Source organism: Lonchura striata, chromosome 1, assembly GCF_050655825.1.
Source record: "Lonchura striata isolate lonStrDom1 chromosome 1, ASM5065582v1, whole genome shotgun sequence".
NCBI lineage: Eukaryota > Metazoa > Chordata > Aves > Passeriformes > Estrildidae > Lonchura > Lonchura striata.
In genome coordinates, this window is record NC_140703.1 from 77,938,515 (window position 1) to 77,955,062 (window position 16,548).

The following is a 16,548-nucleotide window of genomic DNA, read 5'->3' on the forward strand; positions in this document are numbered from 1 at the left end:
AAGGTAATGCAAAACAAAATTAAATACAAGAGAAGGGCAATTCAGTCTCAGACATAGCATATTTAATAAAAGAGTTAGCTTTTCCCCTAACAGAATTTGGCGAGGGGGTTTGTATTAAAAGTTCCCCCTTCTGTAGAAAGATATTTGCATTTTGTTCCTGTCTAATGAGCGTAAGAACACAGTTACAGCAAAATGGAGCATTATGAGTCAAAAAAAAAAACAAAAAAAGCCCACATTTTTCACCCAGTCTTTCTCCTATATCAAAGCAAGTACAGGGTGGACAAACTAAAGGTATTTTCTAGTCCATCACCTTATGACATGTGTGTTTAAGTGTAAACCAGCTTAAACCACAGCTGACACTCCTTAATGCATGCAGCACACAAATTTAAGCAAGTGCCAAGGTCAGACCAGAGAAAGCCTTGGAGAAAGTAAGGGTTATCTTTGTTGCATAAAGTGGAGCTGATACACACACACCACAAACACCCCACAGGCCACTGCTGGCAGGTGTGGCTGCTCCATCCCTGGCAGTGCTCAAGGCCAGGTTGGATGAGGCTCTGTGTCCCTGCACATGGCAGGGGGCTTGAACTAGGTGATCTTTAAGGTACTTTTCCAGCTGAACCCCTCTGATTCTGTGAGTACAGATAGCCCTGCCTCAGCTGCCCACTTCAATGTCTTCCAAATCCTTTCATTTGCTGCTGGCAAGGGATGCACTGAATAGGAGCTGTGGTACACCAAGACAGTGAGGTAGCAATGTTGGTCTTCCCCAATGCACAAGATACATAGCCACGTGGCGCTGGATGTCACAAACAAGTCAATGACAGGTCCCCACTATTTAGATTTCAGGAGCTGTTTCCCAAAGGTCTGATCCAATTCAGAACAGTAATCCCAAAAAGAGATGCAAACTAACAGCAATTCCCAGTTAACTTCCCAAGTTCCTGTCAGAAACAGAACCAAAACCTTTGCCATAGTCCAGCCGTTGTTCCTTAGAAAATTTTAGCAGTTAAGTGAAATACATGTTTACTCCCTTTATTTTCTTACTGGTATGGCCTCACTTTGCTCTATGCCACAAATCTTGAAAGAACAGACTGAAAGGTTACAGTGTTCACAGTATTTTACATCACTACCTCTGCCTTCTCTAGAAATACTTCCCCCAGTAAAATCAGTGAGAAATTAAACCTGAAAGCATCACACTTCTCTACTGACAGTTCACTAGTTGATTCTTGTCCTTTTCTTCCTACAGAAGCCAGAAGGCTAATGGCAAAATAAGCTGTTTTCTATAACAGAAAACACTTTTCCCTGTGAAAGAAATGCTCCTACCAGATCACTCATCTGCTAACAAAATCTGATCTACAGCAAAGTATTTCAAAGCAAAAGCCTCCTACATTTCTTAAATATATAGATTTCAATATTTTAAAATGTACATTTATTTATATATTTACAAATAGCAACACAAAAACAAAAATCTCAAACACTTGGATGAATTAAATCTTCAAAAATATTTAAATAAGCTAGAACAGCTTTCATTTAAAAATTAATAGATCCTATTGAAAATCTACTCCAGGTAATACTACTTCTCTGGATAGTCATATAAATATCAGTGCTTGCATCTTCAGCATCTATACATTAAGAGCAACTTTCAAAAGTTCTGTTCGATAAACCAATCACCCCTACTGCTTTCTTCTGTGTATTTCCGATAACACTGTTTTTAGTGTTCCAAAAACACTGTAGCTATTTTCAAAGGTTTATAATATTTTTAGATTAAGGTTTATGCATGTTTAAAATAGTAAGATTTTAGTCATCTGTAATCTCTACTCTTAAAAACACAACACAGACAGTTTTCCAGTATAAGGAGATGTGAAAGACACATTTTCATGGAACCCACTTAAAGCAGCTCTCACAGCAATCACAAATACAGCTAAGACACATCTTTCCAGCACTTTAGCTATTTCTGGTACTGACTTTTACAAAATACAGAACAGTAAGATGGATATCATAAGGATATGCCAATGAACATGGCAAGGAAGCCATATATCCAGAAAAGTACAAAAATTACAGAAATCTTTGAATATAGTCAGTGACGTGTGTTTTGACAATGACATTTCAGTGATTGATCCATAGAAGCACATCTGGTAAGCCAAGTATGTGACAGATCATTACATACAAAATCCTGTAACTTCTATCTGTCCCAAATGCAAGCTTTTACTTCCAAATCAAGCATCAGTAACTGCTACACAATTCTAGTATTATTATCCCACTGTGCCACAGAAAACCCACCTTCAATAACAGGCTCCTAGACTTCAAAATACCTGGCACTGCAGTGAGCCTAGAAACTTCCTGATTAGCCTTCTTTTAAAGTGACTCTTGCCAACCACAAGTGGCACTTTATCAACAGCACCATGCGCCACAAGAGGTGTGATGAAGTTGGAAACACTTGCATTTCAAGAGCTGTATCCCAGTTTCTGAGACCCTTCAGAAGTCACAGCTATTTCTGAGTACACCACAGCATCCCAGTCCTGTGCCACTTGCAGCTCTGCCCAGGGGCCACAAAGAATCAGGGACTGGGTCAGCTACAGAAGCTGAAGTGATAAAGCCAACAGTGGTCCTTTTTATGTTTGCCAGATCACCTCAATGGCAAAAAAGTGAAGGTAATTTTTTCAGGATAGAGGAAAAGCTAAGAAATATTTTTTTAAAAAAAAACCACCATTTACTTTTTCAGCATGTTCTTCTTAATTAAGAGAAACCAGTTACACCATATTATTTATTACTAAATCAACTTTGAACAGAATTCATTGACATATTTCTAGAATTACAGAGTTTTTTCCAAATTTTATATTAAAACTCAAATATTGTTTTATCTTTAACATGTTTATTACAGAAAAAATGCTGATACACTGCATTGATTAAGGTCTGCCAACCCACAATTTACAGATAAAGAGTTATAAAAAGATTTCTTCCCAAGTAGCTTTCATATCACAGGAAATAAGACCATTGGAATGTTAACTGTGTTCCAGTATTTCAAGTTCGCTACAACTATAGTGAAAAAGGAGTTAACATGTAATAGACAGTAATACAGCAAAAGGAGTACAAAGTTTAAGGAAATACTTCTGGAAATCACAGCGAGAACACCTGCTACTTCTTGACATCGTTCCCCCCCTGCTCCCCTTAAAAAGGGGCATTTAAAGTTATGAAGTAGGTAAGTTTAATCAGTCAACTACAAAAGCCAGAAGTGCACCAGCAGAGATATGGACGAAACCATACAGGTGCTGTGTTCAGCTTTTGTCAATCAATTTATAATCTCCAAAAAAGATATAATTTCTCCACTTGATTAAAAAGAAAACCTAATTATTTGAAGTGACAAAAAATTATATGTATTACACTGTAAAAACAAACTAATGCAGACAAATAATTCCAGGACTAAAACAAATTTAACTCCAAGTCCCAAAAGCTGCAATCACAGTTAATTATTCTTAATAAGGCAGATTTTACTTCAGTACACTAATTTATAACATAATAAATAGTCTTCACTCCATACAGTTTTTTAAAATCAACACCTAGTGAGAAAAGAGTATTGCACTGAAAGCTGAAACTAAGAGGTTCAACTTATAAAGTGCTGAAACCATTCCGAAGTTGTGCCATACTGTGGCTCTACTCATCATGGTTTGTGTATCTTGAACACATCCAGAGTCCATGTGGCCATTTGATTGCAGGCTGTGAAGAGAAGACCGTATGAGGTAGAAAAAAGCTCCTTCAAGTTCTGTGCCACACTATGGACCACTGAGCTGGACAAATGGGTCTGTCACAGGAAAGGGCTCCAAAGCTTTCTCCGAGTTTTTCCAGTTGTGGAAATTTTCTCTGTACCATTCAACTAATATGGAAAGAATATTGATGAGTCAAGCTGACCAAAGGTAACAGGGAAATCCAAATATTCCACAGATGTAAGACTAACAACATACTAATTGTTAATTATGGAAGTTTTTAAGCAATAATATTACAGAAATCTAGTTTAAACTTTATAAGCTCTTTCTGCAATACTTATTCTAGCATTAAAAAATTATTATCTTTTTTCTTTTGTGTAATGTAAATTTACTATTTAGAAAGCAGCTAATTTATGTAAAATTCAAGTGTTACATTCAATCTCTTCAGCTTCTCATTAACTAACCAATATATCTATTTCCCCCGTTTCCCTCTCCCTCCTCCCATCACTCCTAAATCAGTTTAAAAGTCATCAGTCTTACTTGTTTTCATTATTCCTTCTTTCCAAGGCACTTTGGGTCTCCATCCTAAGTTGTGCATTTTTTCTGAACTCATTGGATATCTGAGGTCATTTGTAGGCCTGATGAAGTGCAATGAACACAGAAAACAATCTGATTATACTACTTCCTTAATTTGAGATGCAGTACCTCACACTGTCTTCCAAGGAACATTAGATATGCTTCAATTTTGAAAATTCTCATAAACATAAATAGGTTGCGTTGCTTTCGAAAAATATGTGGCAGCTGAGTGCAGCTACAACAACACAATTCAGTTTGTACAGTCAACTACTTGAAATTGACTAGAATAAATATTAATTAGTATTTTACTGGCACAAAAATGAACACAAAAATCACTGCCAACGCATTTGTGCAAATGAGTGCATTTGCAACACAGAGCCAGTGCATTCTAATATTAGCATTTACAGTTTTTATCCTGAAAACCCACAAACTTACACATATTCCAGATTTAAAACACACAGGCTTCCAAAGGGACATCATTACAGTGGCTCATTAGCTACATGAACTTTGTAATACTGAATATGCAGAATCCCAAGCTGCAAGATTCAACACAGAAAGATACATCTGATATTTAAGCATGGCAGAAATTTCCACTTCCACAGTCTGGTAGCCTAGTCTAGCATCCTGCACTACTGACATTGGCATATTGAATAGTCAAGGTACATGTGCAGGCACAAACAGCACTTATCACTGTTACTGTAACATGCTAATCTCAAGCAGAAGCAGAACTAATTTTTTCCATAGCAAGTAACCCCCATGACCTTTAAATCACTCACTGTAGAATTATATAGTCATAAATTAGGTATATTTACAATTTCTGACAAGACCTCATCGCTCCTGAAAGACCTATTCCAATGTGGTTAGTTTTCCCAAGCCTATTTATGTTTAAACATTAGCAGACAGGGCCCAATACACACAAAGACACATCTCAAAGTAAATTACACTGAGAACTTCTAAACACTCACATCATATGAGCCAAAGGCAATTTGTTCAAAGTCCCTGTAATACACTGAGATAGGATTTTGAAGAACATTTCCTTTTAAAAACAAAATTTAACACATTTTTAAGAACACTTCAGTTGCCATGATAGCAATCTAAATGTGAGCAGAAAGTAAAAATTTTAAAGGCCATAATACTTAACTGCTATCAGTAGACACATCATTCCTAATCACTCTGGAGAGAGTGATATCTAAAGTAAGCAGAGATTCATTGTTGCTGCAGAAAATAAATGGATATAAAAGAGCAGAGCTAAACCAAGCCTGAAATTAAGGACGGAAACACACAGCAAAAGCATATCTATAAAAGTTATCCATTTTTCCACTGCCCTAACTTTGGTACCTTAGAGCTTTACAACTACTTTTGAGATAGCAGCTTCAGCTTAAGATAGAAATCTAAAGCTAACTACACTCCACAGGCACATATTTCTGCCTGTGGAGACTGGGTCTTATGACAAAGTACATCTAAGTCTGAATTAGTCACATTACTGCCAAAATACTACAGCTAAGCGAGAGATGATGGAATTCATCACACTCAGTGATGCTGAATAAAAAGTACACTGAATAAACTGTTGAAACTACCAAGAAGGAAAGATTTAGGTGCTCTGTAAAACTTTTCTTCTTCCCAGAGCAGACATCAGTAATGACAACTATGAAGAATGTGTGAAGACACAGATTAGCATTACATGTTCCCCTTCAAGACATTCATTCTGGCCTACAGATCCAAATAAATGAAAAACCTGTTTTCTATACAGAACCCTGATTGTAGATGTCAAATCCACTATTAAAAAAAAAATTAAGGAAGCAAAACAGCTCTTAGTCCCTCAAGTGTTCCCTCCTTTAGAGCAGAAACACTTCCACAGAAACTATTTGGTTAAGAGTCTCAGAAAACCTGCAGGACAAAACTATCCTGCATGTCCTCCACATTCCTCACCTGTCTTTGACATAATCCATCCAGCGCTCCATTTCAGACTCTGAACTGGTCTTCTTTATCTGTCAAGAAAAAAAACAAGTATCACTCCCATACATCTTGGGCTATCTAAACATGTATTTAAAAACCTTTTTTTTTTTCTTAACAAATTTATATCTTGTTTAAAACCCCCACCAAATAAAAATATATAAACCACAAACAGAAATGGTCTTTTGTATACTGAGTCTTCAAACCACCAAAATTATCTAGAACATCTCCAACCCATCTCCTTCATCCAGAGCAATGCCAGAACATCCAAAATCCAACTGTTAGATTTTAATAGTGCCACATTCTCAGACCAAAACTGAAGCAATCAGCATGGAAAAAAATGGTAATTAAGCATGATGTCAGTCAGGATATAACCCAGTCAGGATAACTGACACAGCAGCCCAGCACAGAATAGCCCATACTGCAAACTTACACAGTCCAGCTGCCACAGAAAGGGTGGCACATCATTCTGCTGCAAGGATCTTCCAACACCCACCATAAGCTCTTTCAGAGCTACAAAAGGTCTGTGTAATTATTCATATGTGCAATGAAAACCAATAAAGAAAAGCATCAGAACTCTTTACTCACTAAATGGATTAGCTCCTTTGCAAGCTGGGCAATGGACATCTCAAAGTTAGTTCCAATGTTATAAATTTCACCTGGTTTCCCCTCCTTCAGGACAGTAAGGAATGCTTCTACCACATCAGTTGCATAAAGGAAATTCCTTCTCTGAAGTCCAGAACCGTGAATACAGCTTAACACAAGAAAAAGACAAGAAAATATTTTTAGTCCTCAAATAGTTGCATTAATTTACTGGACTGTGTTTTAAGCAGTATTGATGTTAGATGGGTGCCTGAAGGTATCTTAAGTAGTGGACATGCAAACAATCCTTTACTTTAAGGAAATCCTGCTATTAAAATAAGTGATTCAGAACTTTGTTATATAATTATCATTTTACAAACTAGCACATGTTTATAACTGAAATTAGAGTTTTCTAGAACAAATACTACCAAAAAAGTGAGTTACCTACCATTTTCTGTTCTGTTGCAACAAAGATATAAACTTTGGAATAACCTAAGGAATTGAACAATGACAAAAAAAATTACTCCACTATTTTAGAAGCTGTTATTCTACAAAGAATGAGGAACTTCTACAGTTATGTAGCATTAAGTATTTTAATAAGATCCTTTAAATATTTCTAAGTTTTATTAAATATAATGAAAGAATATATCAAGCCTAGAAACTGCAGGGATTTTGGTTTGTAAGAGCAGATGCCTCTATTATATTGTAAACCTTATCTTTCTGGCTGTTACAAATGTAACAGTTTTTCAAAAATAAAACAAGTTTCCATTACTTTTGCACACGGCAGTGCATCAGAGTCTAACTACGAATCATTATTACCAACTGTTCAGAACAAGGTTTTAACATCCAGCAAACTGCAGTAAATCTAGAAACAAAGAGTTTTTAAAGTAGTTAAATTTGGAAGAGAATCAACAGAGCGTTTTAACATAACACAGATCAAGTGACAGTGTGCTTGCTGCACAAAGATTTACATCATGTTCATCTAAAAGCTTAGATCCATTCATAGTGCCATAGATACTTCAGAACAGCTGCCCCCACTATTATAGTCCTTAAATTGAAGCCATTAGAAAACTACTCAAATTACTTACATTTAACTTCCTACTCTAAACACAGGAGCAGAATACTAGATAAAACTAAAGATTCATGTAGCCTTGTGCTGTGTTTTTAGCAGTAACTAGAATTTGGTATGTGAAGAAGAATATATGCAAGTCAAAAGCAAGCAAATACATCCCCTGAATCATGCAACCTGTAGCAAGACACAGATCAATGAAAAATGTACTCTAAAAGCCATTGCTTATCCACCTGCAATAATGTAGGTGAACAAAACGTATTTGGGGAAAAAAAAAACCTCACAAAAGGTAAAAAGTAATTTAAATTAAAAAACACTTCCATAAAACTGTAAACTATAACTACATTTTCCACCAATACCAAACTCCAAAGAGTACATGTGATGCTTACTTTCATTTCAACAGTGTAATTCCATTCACTAACCAAGCAGATTCAGGTATTGACTTAAAAAGGCAACTCCTTCTCACAAATAACTGTTTTAAATAGTTACCCTGCAAGGTCTGTATGAACACATGCAAAGAAAAGTCACTCTACACTACTTCTCACCTTATATATGAATATTATAGCTCCATCTTACTTATTTTCTGTGCAGGTTGGAACAACCCTTTCTATACCAGACATTGTATTCTCAGTTTACTTTTTGAAATGTTTCCCTTATGAAATGTTTCACAATTTGAAATTTCCCTTTGAAATGTTTCACAATTACAGAAGATGATGTGAGTTAATGTAATTTGTACAGGAACTCTGTCAAAATATCCTTTGAAAAATAGAAAATCACAAATCAAAGTTGCTGCCACAAAATTCACTTAAACTACAAGTATCTAATTTAAATTTTATCAACAATCAAAAAATATGTGTTCAGGGTAAGACACGTTAGTGTTAAACCCAAAATATATAATCACACGTTAATTGCAAGAGTGCTTTTTTCAACAGTCATCTCTTGCACATGAGAAAAAAGTAACATCACTGCAACCCTGAATTCTGGTACACTGAAGCTCAGAGTAAAGCACAGTTTTACTTACTTTTTCTGGATACTGATGTGGTCCATAAACATTACTGCTCCGTGTGATGACAACTGGGAACTGGAGAGCATTAAAAATACACGTGATTCCGTAAGAAAGCACATACTGGTAAAAATCTGTACCTTCCTGCTGATCAATAAACCAACCAAAACATGCAAAGTGATTACTCAAATATCTGCAAGCCCTTACAAATGTTATTGAATTAAACTCTCTGTATTTCTGTCGAACAGGCAAGGGCCTCCAGCCTTCTCAGCCTGCTAGGAGCACCACAAGGGACAAATGTTTGAAATCTCTCTTACTCTGGAACCACCACAAGACATTGCATACGTGTATCTGGTTTACTAAGACTGGCTTATGCCTACTTATTCTAATATGTTTCACAGGTCAATGACATCCTATTTTTGTTCACTTTATAGCAAAAGCATCATATATTAAGAACAGAAGTCAAAGGTATTCAAAATATTTTTTTTTGTTTGCTTAAGCAAACAAAAAGCAGGGCTTTTTTATTTTTTTTTTTTTGCTTTAACTATAAACCTAGTCTTAAGACAATTTGAATTGTACATGTTCTACTTCTGTGTAATACTTCTGTACTCCTGCAAGCTTAGCAGTGATTTTTAAATTCCTGATGTTCTCTTTGACCATTCTATCAAAACACAATTTTAGATATTACAGTTTAGATTTAAAAACAAAACTTAAAAACATCAGACCTGTCCCCACTGTCTTGCAGTATATGTTCCTAAGTTATTGGTGGAGATTCTCTAACACATCAGGACTACAATAAGGAAAGAGGTGGCACTGTGTGGACTAGTACTGATTTTTCTTTTATACTCTTACGTACATAATACAGACACTTAATTACAGGCTTCAGAGTTTCTGAAGCTTCCATGGACTTACTTGGTATCTTTCCCAATAAGACTGAACAAAACACTCTGCAGCTGCTTTAGAGGAGGCATAGGGATTTGTCGGACGTTTTGGTGAGGATTCATCAAATTCCTAAAATGAAAAGGAAAAATTTGCACTGCTCAATTTCTTTTGCCCAGATAAGCCTTAAAGTAACAAAAGGAATAAAACCCCCTAAATATCCAAGCACATCAGCCTAACAAAGTCCCCTTACAACAGAAGCCCATAACAAAAGACAACATATTTACTAAACATAGGAGGCAGATAGATTACCAGCAGTAATATTTTTATACTTGTAACAGTTACCTCACAGCAGCAGGTCCTCAGATTTTTACCTTATTAAATAATCACTGTTGTTACAGAGAGGTTTAATATTTTTCAGGTTCATATTGCCTCAGAGGGCAATTGGACCACCACTAGCAAATTCAGTCCTAAATAAAAGGGGTTTTTCCTTAAATTTTTGTGTAACTTTATTTGCAACCCAAAAATGTCCAAAGTAAGGCTTCAACAATTCTGACCAGTTCCAGAACAGGTATTTTCCAGACTATCCTAACATTTTAGTCTACTTCTCACTTGAAGGGAGAAAAAAGCTAAACAAAAGAAGGAGGCATACTAGACAACATGTGATTGGTAACAATCACCTTCACATGATTAAAACACTCACTGTTCTTGTCCAACCTTTGCCTCTGATTATTTCCCCTCAAAAAAAAAACTCTATGAGAACTTCTAGTGTGATTCACAAAGAGAAGAAAAAACAGATTAAAGTTTTCTTTTCAAGGCCCAGAGACAGAAAAATTTCACTTGAAGGTATCAGCCAAGCCATGAGTCTACACACAAGAAAACATAATTCCTGGATATCATAAAAGCCTATAGATGGAAGTTGTGTTGAAGGAACTGATACAGACACTGTGATACTAAGAAAGTGCACAGAACTCATCTGAAGTACATTAATATCTCCAGGGGCTATGGCAAAAGGCTCCTTGACTTTATTTATGCCTTTAAAATGAAGAACATGCATAATTTGCCTTTCTACTGAGCTAAATGACATTTCCTGAATTAAGGTCAGGTATGAATTCTCAAAAATCAAAGATCTCCTCATAACAACAAGAAACATCTGAATATTTATTACAGCAATACAGGAATTGTTTTCTATTTGAATTGTCACTACCTACAGTTCTGTTAATATTTTAGCTAAAATATAAAGCAGTTCCCCGCCTGTTAAACTGTGCACACTACTGAAGTCTCAAGAATGCTCCAGGACAAAACCTGCATAATACACTTCTTTATACTATCTCTGAGGAGTAGTGACACCATTAATGACCCAAATCTCACTGCTTTAGAGAATAAACATTCCATATAAAACAAGCCATGAAAAAAAAAACAGGACAATTTTGATATTCAGCTTTCTAGAAACTACCAGTGCTTACTTAAAGTCAAACATTTACAGAGGCCAAGTAAAGTTAGATACAACTTTGTTTTCACTATTAAAAGCAGGTAAACTAGAAAAATCTTGATGTATTTTCAAACTCACCTCATCAGTGCTACCTCCATATACTTCATCTGTGCTAACATAGACAAATTTCTCTACATTGGCTTCATGTGCAGCAGCAACCAGCACATTGGTGCCATAAACATTAACGTAGGTGAATTCCAGGGCATGCCAAAATGAAAGATCTACATAAAAAAATACAGACAATTCTGATTCAATTTAGGCAAGACAGGGCTATAGGTTCCACTTGAAGACTGCAATAGAGACCTGTCAGATAGCAAGGTCCTTATTAAACAAAGGCACCTTGTACACTTGAAGACAAAAATCCTTGTTCTCAACAAGAGGCTGAAATAATGAGCAAAAGCTTGTTGGTTATGCATTTTTTTAATCTAAAATAGCACTGGCTAAGTACAGTAAGAAAAGTGTCAAAGACAAGACTGTCTTTGAATGGGTCCATGCAACTGCAAGATGCAGTCATATATAGATGACTAATAATTCACCAGCAGCTGTTTTGATTCTTACAACTGCTCCCCTGACCTAATGACTTTGTGCCTATCAAATCTGACAATTTCGAGAAGTATTTTCCTGGAGAATTCTTTAAGGATTTCTTCTCATGATGGATGGAGTCTGGTGGGGACTGTTCTTACTAACAGTGATATTGAAAAGCAGTCATCTGAAATGTGTTCTCTCTTTTTAGCACAGAGACAAGATTCCAGTGGGACTTATGCCTAATCCTTCAGCTTTCACGCTGCTTTTTCATGTGACATTGGAGCCAATTAAGCAAAAACTTCAGACTATGTACAAAGCTCCTATCCACTGTCTTTATGACTCCCTCAATACATTGTCAGCTTTATGTGAATCTAGACAGAATTTAAAAATGTAATACAGACAAAAAGGTACATTACCATTTATGTGCAATAAAAACAAGACAACAGTTAGATGAAGAATTTTTTTAAATCAAGGCTGTGAATCCCTCTGAGTTATAAAGGCCACAAGATGCTCAGTTATGTGATTTGTAGAGACAAATTGGATCCTTGGTTTATATGAAGGGAAAAGACAAAAGGTGTACTGGCATATATTTCAAGCAGGCATAGCCAGAGAAAACAATACCAAAGCATGCAGCAATGCTCACCTACATGCGTTTGGGCTGCAAAATGAAGGACTATATCTATCTTCTCAGTTTCAAAGAGCTGCTTTATAAAATCAGGTTCACAAATATCTCCCTAAACAGGAAAGAAAAAAAGAAAGGGCAAATTATTTTTGATAGAAAACAGTCAGCTTCCCTTTATACAAAGTGTCACGTAAGAAACCATTACAAAGGGAAACAGGATACAAACAGCACTATCAACTGAGTTCTGGGCCACTTATCAATTCCATGTCTAAAATAAGACCACACAGAAAATTTCACCCCCTTTTTTTTTTAATCCTCAATGAAACTTAGTTGAGAATTTATATAACTATTAACATTAGAAACAGCAATGTGTCCAAAAATATATATAACAAAAGTACAGCACGGAACTCCAACACTGAGGTTGAAATGCCACGTTCCCAGAGCAAGTAAGAGTTCCCAGTCTGGCAAGCTGGCAGGGACATCTAGTGGCACTACAAAAGGAGAAGCAGATTCCCCCTGAGGGGGATTGGATTATGTCTAGCAAGGGCTTTGCTGTTCCTATTTATTCCAGCAATTTATTTTTAATCGACATATTTTTTTAAAAGAAATGCTATTTTTAATTAAATGGGTAGTTACTGATTTTTTTAAACTGAAATTCAACAGCAATTGTGATTAAAATGTATCTTTCATACAGCCCCTGACTCAAATTTTCTAAACTTTCTGTTCTAGTTTCCAAAACAGACTTCCTTTCTACAGTACCACTAGAGAATACTTTCTTCTTGCTGTCTCCTAAAGTCAGTACCAATGTTACAGTTCTAATTGTAAAGGTTGCACATTAGACATTATCTTTTCCAGCACATTTTTTCCTGTCAATGTAAACTGCTTGGCTGCATACCAGCTGGATGTTAAGCTGTGCTCAACTGTCCCTAAAAACCAAAACCAGAAACAAATAACCCAAATACACACCCCAAACCACAAAAAAAAAAAAAAAAAGTGAAAAATTGGAATTATTTATACTGATGTAAGTTTTGTGACGAGATTCCTACCCTTTTCAAAAGCAGTATAGCCACATCACTCCTAGTTACTGTTCCCCTGCTTCACATAGGGATCTGCCTGTTTAAAGGATATCTTGTAGAACTCCAAGCTCTCCACAGCAATTAAATATTTATATCTCCTCAGGTAACAAGTATTTATACTGCATTCATACATTTCATATTGCACACTGGAAACAATCAAAGACCTTAGGAAAATAACCAAAAAGCGACTTTGGCCATGCTGAAACTGCACACACGTGCAGACTGTCCCTTTCCTCTCATGCAACTTGAATCCCAAAAGCTCAGATATAATCCCTTACTGAAAGAAAGAGATGGTTCACAAAAACATAATCAACCATGGGGGTCACCAACAGGTCAGGGCAAGTTCAGCTTCCAGCCTTGAGTGAATCTAATAAAACAGGCAAGTTTACATCTACTATCTCTGAGAAAGGTGCTGTTTCAGCAAACTGAACTACATGAATTTCTGAGATGTCCTGCAACCTTGGGCAGACCCCCAGACAGATGAGCATCAGCACCACCTCTTGTAGACAGGAAGAACTTCAGCATACAAGCATACAAGCAAGCCTGAACACTGATCTGAACAATAAATCAAAATCTACCCCCTGTCTGAAGACAAAACTGTGGAAGCATACATCAAAAATCTGTAAAAAGTCATGTTTTGTGGAAGGGAAGGTTCTATTACCTGGATAAACTTGTAGTTTTCTTTCCCAGAGACAGTTTCAAGATTCTTCAAGCTTGCACAGTAGTCGAGCTAAAGAGAAATACCAAACATCAGTAAGTGGGCTTCACAAATGCAAAAAGGCTAACTCAAACCCAACCTAACCACTGGAAAGTCTAAGAATAAATATTTAAAAAAAAAACAACAAAACTACTTTGCAAGCAGATGTGAAGCTTTAAAAGCACAAATCTTCAAAAGATACCCTAACTTGTATCTAAACATCTGTTTGAGCAAAAATTCTTAAACAGATATTTAAAGCTTGAAGTTTCATTCTTTTTCTGAACATCAGTTGACTTTTTTTTTTTTTTTTGCACAGGAACAAATGGAAAATCAAACAAAAACTAACAATAAGCTATATAAATTTCAACATATTATAGACTGCATTGTAAACCACTTAAAACTGTTGTCCATATAAAGAAAGAAAACAAGGTATTACCTTATCCAGATTTATAATCAGATAGTTTGGATAGTTTTTCACAAGAGAGACGACTACATGTGAAGCACTGCAGGATAGAAGAAAAACATATTTTACAATTATATACTTGGCTTTAAGGTCATAAAGAAATGACAAATTCCAAATAAATTCAGCATTTTCAAAAGTCTTTGAGGTAAGCAGGGGATATATTCAAGACAGAGGAAAGACAAATTCAAAGATATTTTAACACATCAACATTATTCTAATACACATTCTATACCTTATCCTAATATTTTCCGTATATAAGTGGTTAAGAAACTAAAAATCGGAATAAAAGTTCATTTTCTAATGAAAGAAATCAGCACAGCCCACAGTCAGGTAAAAAAACAAACAAACAAACAAAAAAAAAAAACAAACAAACAAAACTGTTATATGCTATATTCAATTGCCATTGTAAAATACTTTTGCACTCTAAAGCTTACACATTAGGTATCAGGGAGAACCAAACAGTGAACACTCCTAACCCATGACATCACTCAAGTCTCTGACACTGCTGTTAGGTGTAAGAAGTGACAACCAGACAACCCGGTGGCAGCACCCCTTTAGCACGGTCTTGCGTACATGAAGCTCATCCTGAGAGTTCAGGCTAGTTCAGTGTTACTCACACCCACAAATTTAACTCTCTCACAGCTTCCACACACTGAGGGGCTCCAGATTAAGCCAGGCCAGACCTTGCTCTGACTCAAACTGAGCCCACAGCACTGGGGATTGGTACAGGAAATAGCAGCTGGTTCGAAGCCCTGCCACCTTCAACCCAAAGAATCCATCAGGCTGGAAAAGACCCGAGTTAATAGAGTCAAATTTATGACCAGACACAACCTTGTTAACCAGACCATGGCAGTAAACACCATGTCCAGTCGTTTCCTGAACACCTGCAGGGACAGTGACTGCTGACCTCCCTGGGCAGGCCAGTCGAATATTCAATCATATTTTCTGTGAATAAATGCATTCTAACGTCCACACTAAACCTCCGCAGGCGCAGCTTAGACCGTGTCCTCTCATTTGCTGCCTGGGACACGAGGCTGAACCCCTCCTGGCTACAACCCACTTTCATCAGGGAGTCGAAGAGAGCGATCAAGTTGTTTTCCTTGAGGCTCCAGGCAAACCCCAGCTCCCTCAGCCGCTCCTCATAAGGTTTGTGCTCCAGGTCCTCCAGCAGCTCCGCTGCCCTCCTCTGGGCAGCCCCGTCCCGCTGAGGCCGAGCACCGGCTCCCACCGCCAGCGCCTCCTTCACCTCGCGGCCGGCCGCCCAGCTCGCTCCGCAGCACTTACCACCTCAGAACCACGGCAAAGGCGAGTCACCAGCACCCCGTGAGTGAGCGCGGCCCGAGGCAGCGGCGCCGAGGAACCGGCCCGGGACGGGCACAAGGGCGGCGGCACCGCAGGACCCCCGCCCGCCACGCCTCACCCGCGCCCCTGGACAGGAGGCGGGCGGCCCGCTGCGGCCCCGCGGGGCTCACTCACATGAAGCCGGCGCCGCCCGTCACCAGGACCCGCTTCTCGAACAGCGCGGGGCCCGCCCGCCCCGACATCGTCCGCGCTTTACGGCACCGGCCCCGCACTCCCTTTCGCCCACGGCTGCGCGTGCGCAGCATGAGCCCGTGGGTTTCGCGGGCAGAGTCGCAGCGCCTGCAATAGGCTCGTTAAAAGATCGCCTTCCTCGCTTCCCGCGCGGCCCCGAGAGCGGAGCTGCCACCGTCTCGGAGGCCACCGACAGCGGGGCGGCCGCGGCATGTGAAAAAGACCAACGCTTCGCCTCCGCATTCGGCGGCAGCTGTTTTCCGTCTCTTTTACGATTCCGGGTCTCTCAACTTACGGCCGGACCCGGCAACGGGACACGTTGCCGCAGGGGCGGGGCCTGGCGCTCGGTCCCGCCCCCGGGGGCTGGCGCGCTCCCTCATTGG

At 38.1% G+C, this 16,548-nt stretch overlaps 1 protein-coding gene across 3 annotated transcripts; it reads right to left on the reverse strand.

The window, feature by feature from the left end:
* Positions 1-2,744: 2,744 nt before the first annotated feature.
* TGDS (TDP-glucose 4,6-dehydratase) lies at positions 2,745-16,466 on the reverse strand. 3 transcript variants are annotated; one of them, XM_021530322.4, is made up of 12 exons: positions 16,109-16,466; positions 14,606-14,672; positions 14,134-14,202; positions 12,418-12,508; positions 11,328-11,470; positions 9,791-9,889; positions 8,897-8,956; positions 7,255-7,298; positions 6,813-6,978; positions 6,201-6,259; positions 4,236-4,333; positions 2,745-3,865 (listed from the first exon to the last, which is right to left on the reverse strand). In XM_021530322.4, the coding sequence occupies exons 1-12, from the start codon at positions 16,237-16,239 to the stop codon at positions 3,765-3,767; spliced, it is 1,128 nt and encodes a 375-aa protein (XP_021385997.2). In that variant the 5' UTR covers positions 16,240-16,466; the 3' UTR covers positions 2,745-3,764. The 3 variants fall into 3 exon arrangements, with proteins under 3 accessions (XP_021385997.2, XP_085437405.1, XP_085437403.1); XM_085581279.1 differs by lacking the exon at positions 11,328-11,470 and having other exon boundaries at positions 12,422-12,508; positions 16,109-16,404; XM_085581277.1 differs by lacking the exons at positions 2,745-3,865; positions 4,236-4,333 and adding an exon at positions 5,261-5,486 and having other exon boundaries at positions 16,109-16,356.
* Positions 16,467-16,548: the final 82 nt, after the last annotated feature.

Coding starts and splice junctions, on each gene's coding strand:
- TGDS (XM_021530322.4), bottom strand. CDS start 16,239: ATGCTGCGCACGCGCAGCCGTGGGCGAAAGGGAGTGCGGGGCCGGTGC. Junction 6,979..7,254: donor TTGCAACAGAACAGAAAATG/GTAGGTAACTCA, acceptor TCTTGTGTTAAG/CTGTATTCACGGTTCTGGAC. Junction 4,334..6,200: donor ATGGATTATGTCAAAGACAG/GTGAGGAATGTG, acceptor GCACTTCATCAG/GCCTACAAATGACCTCAGAT.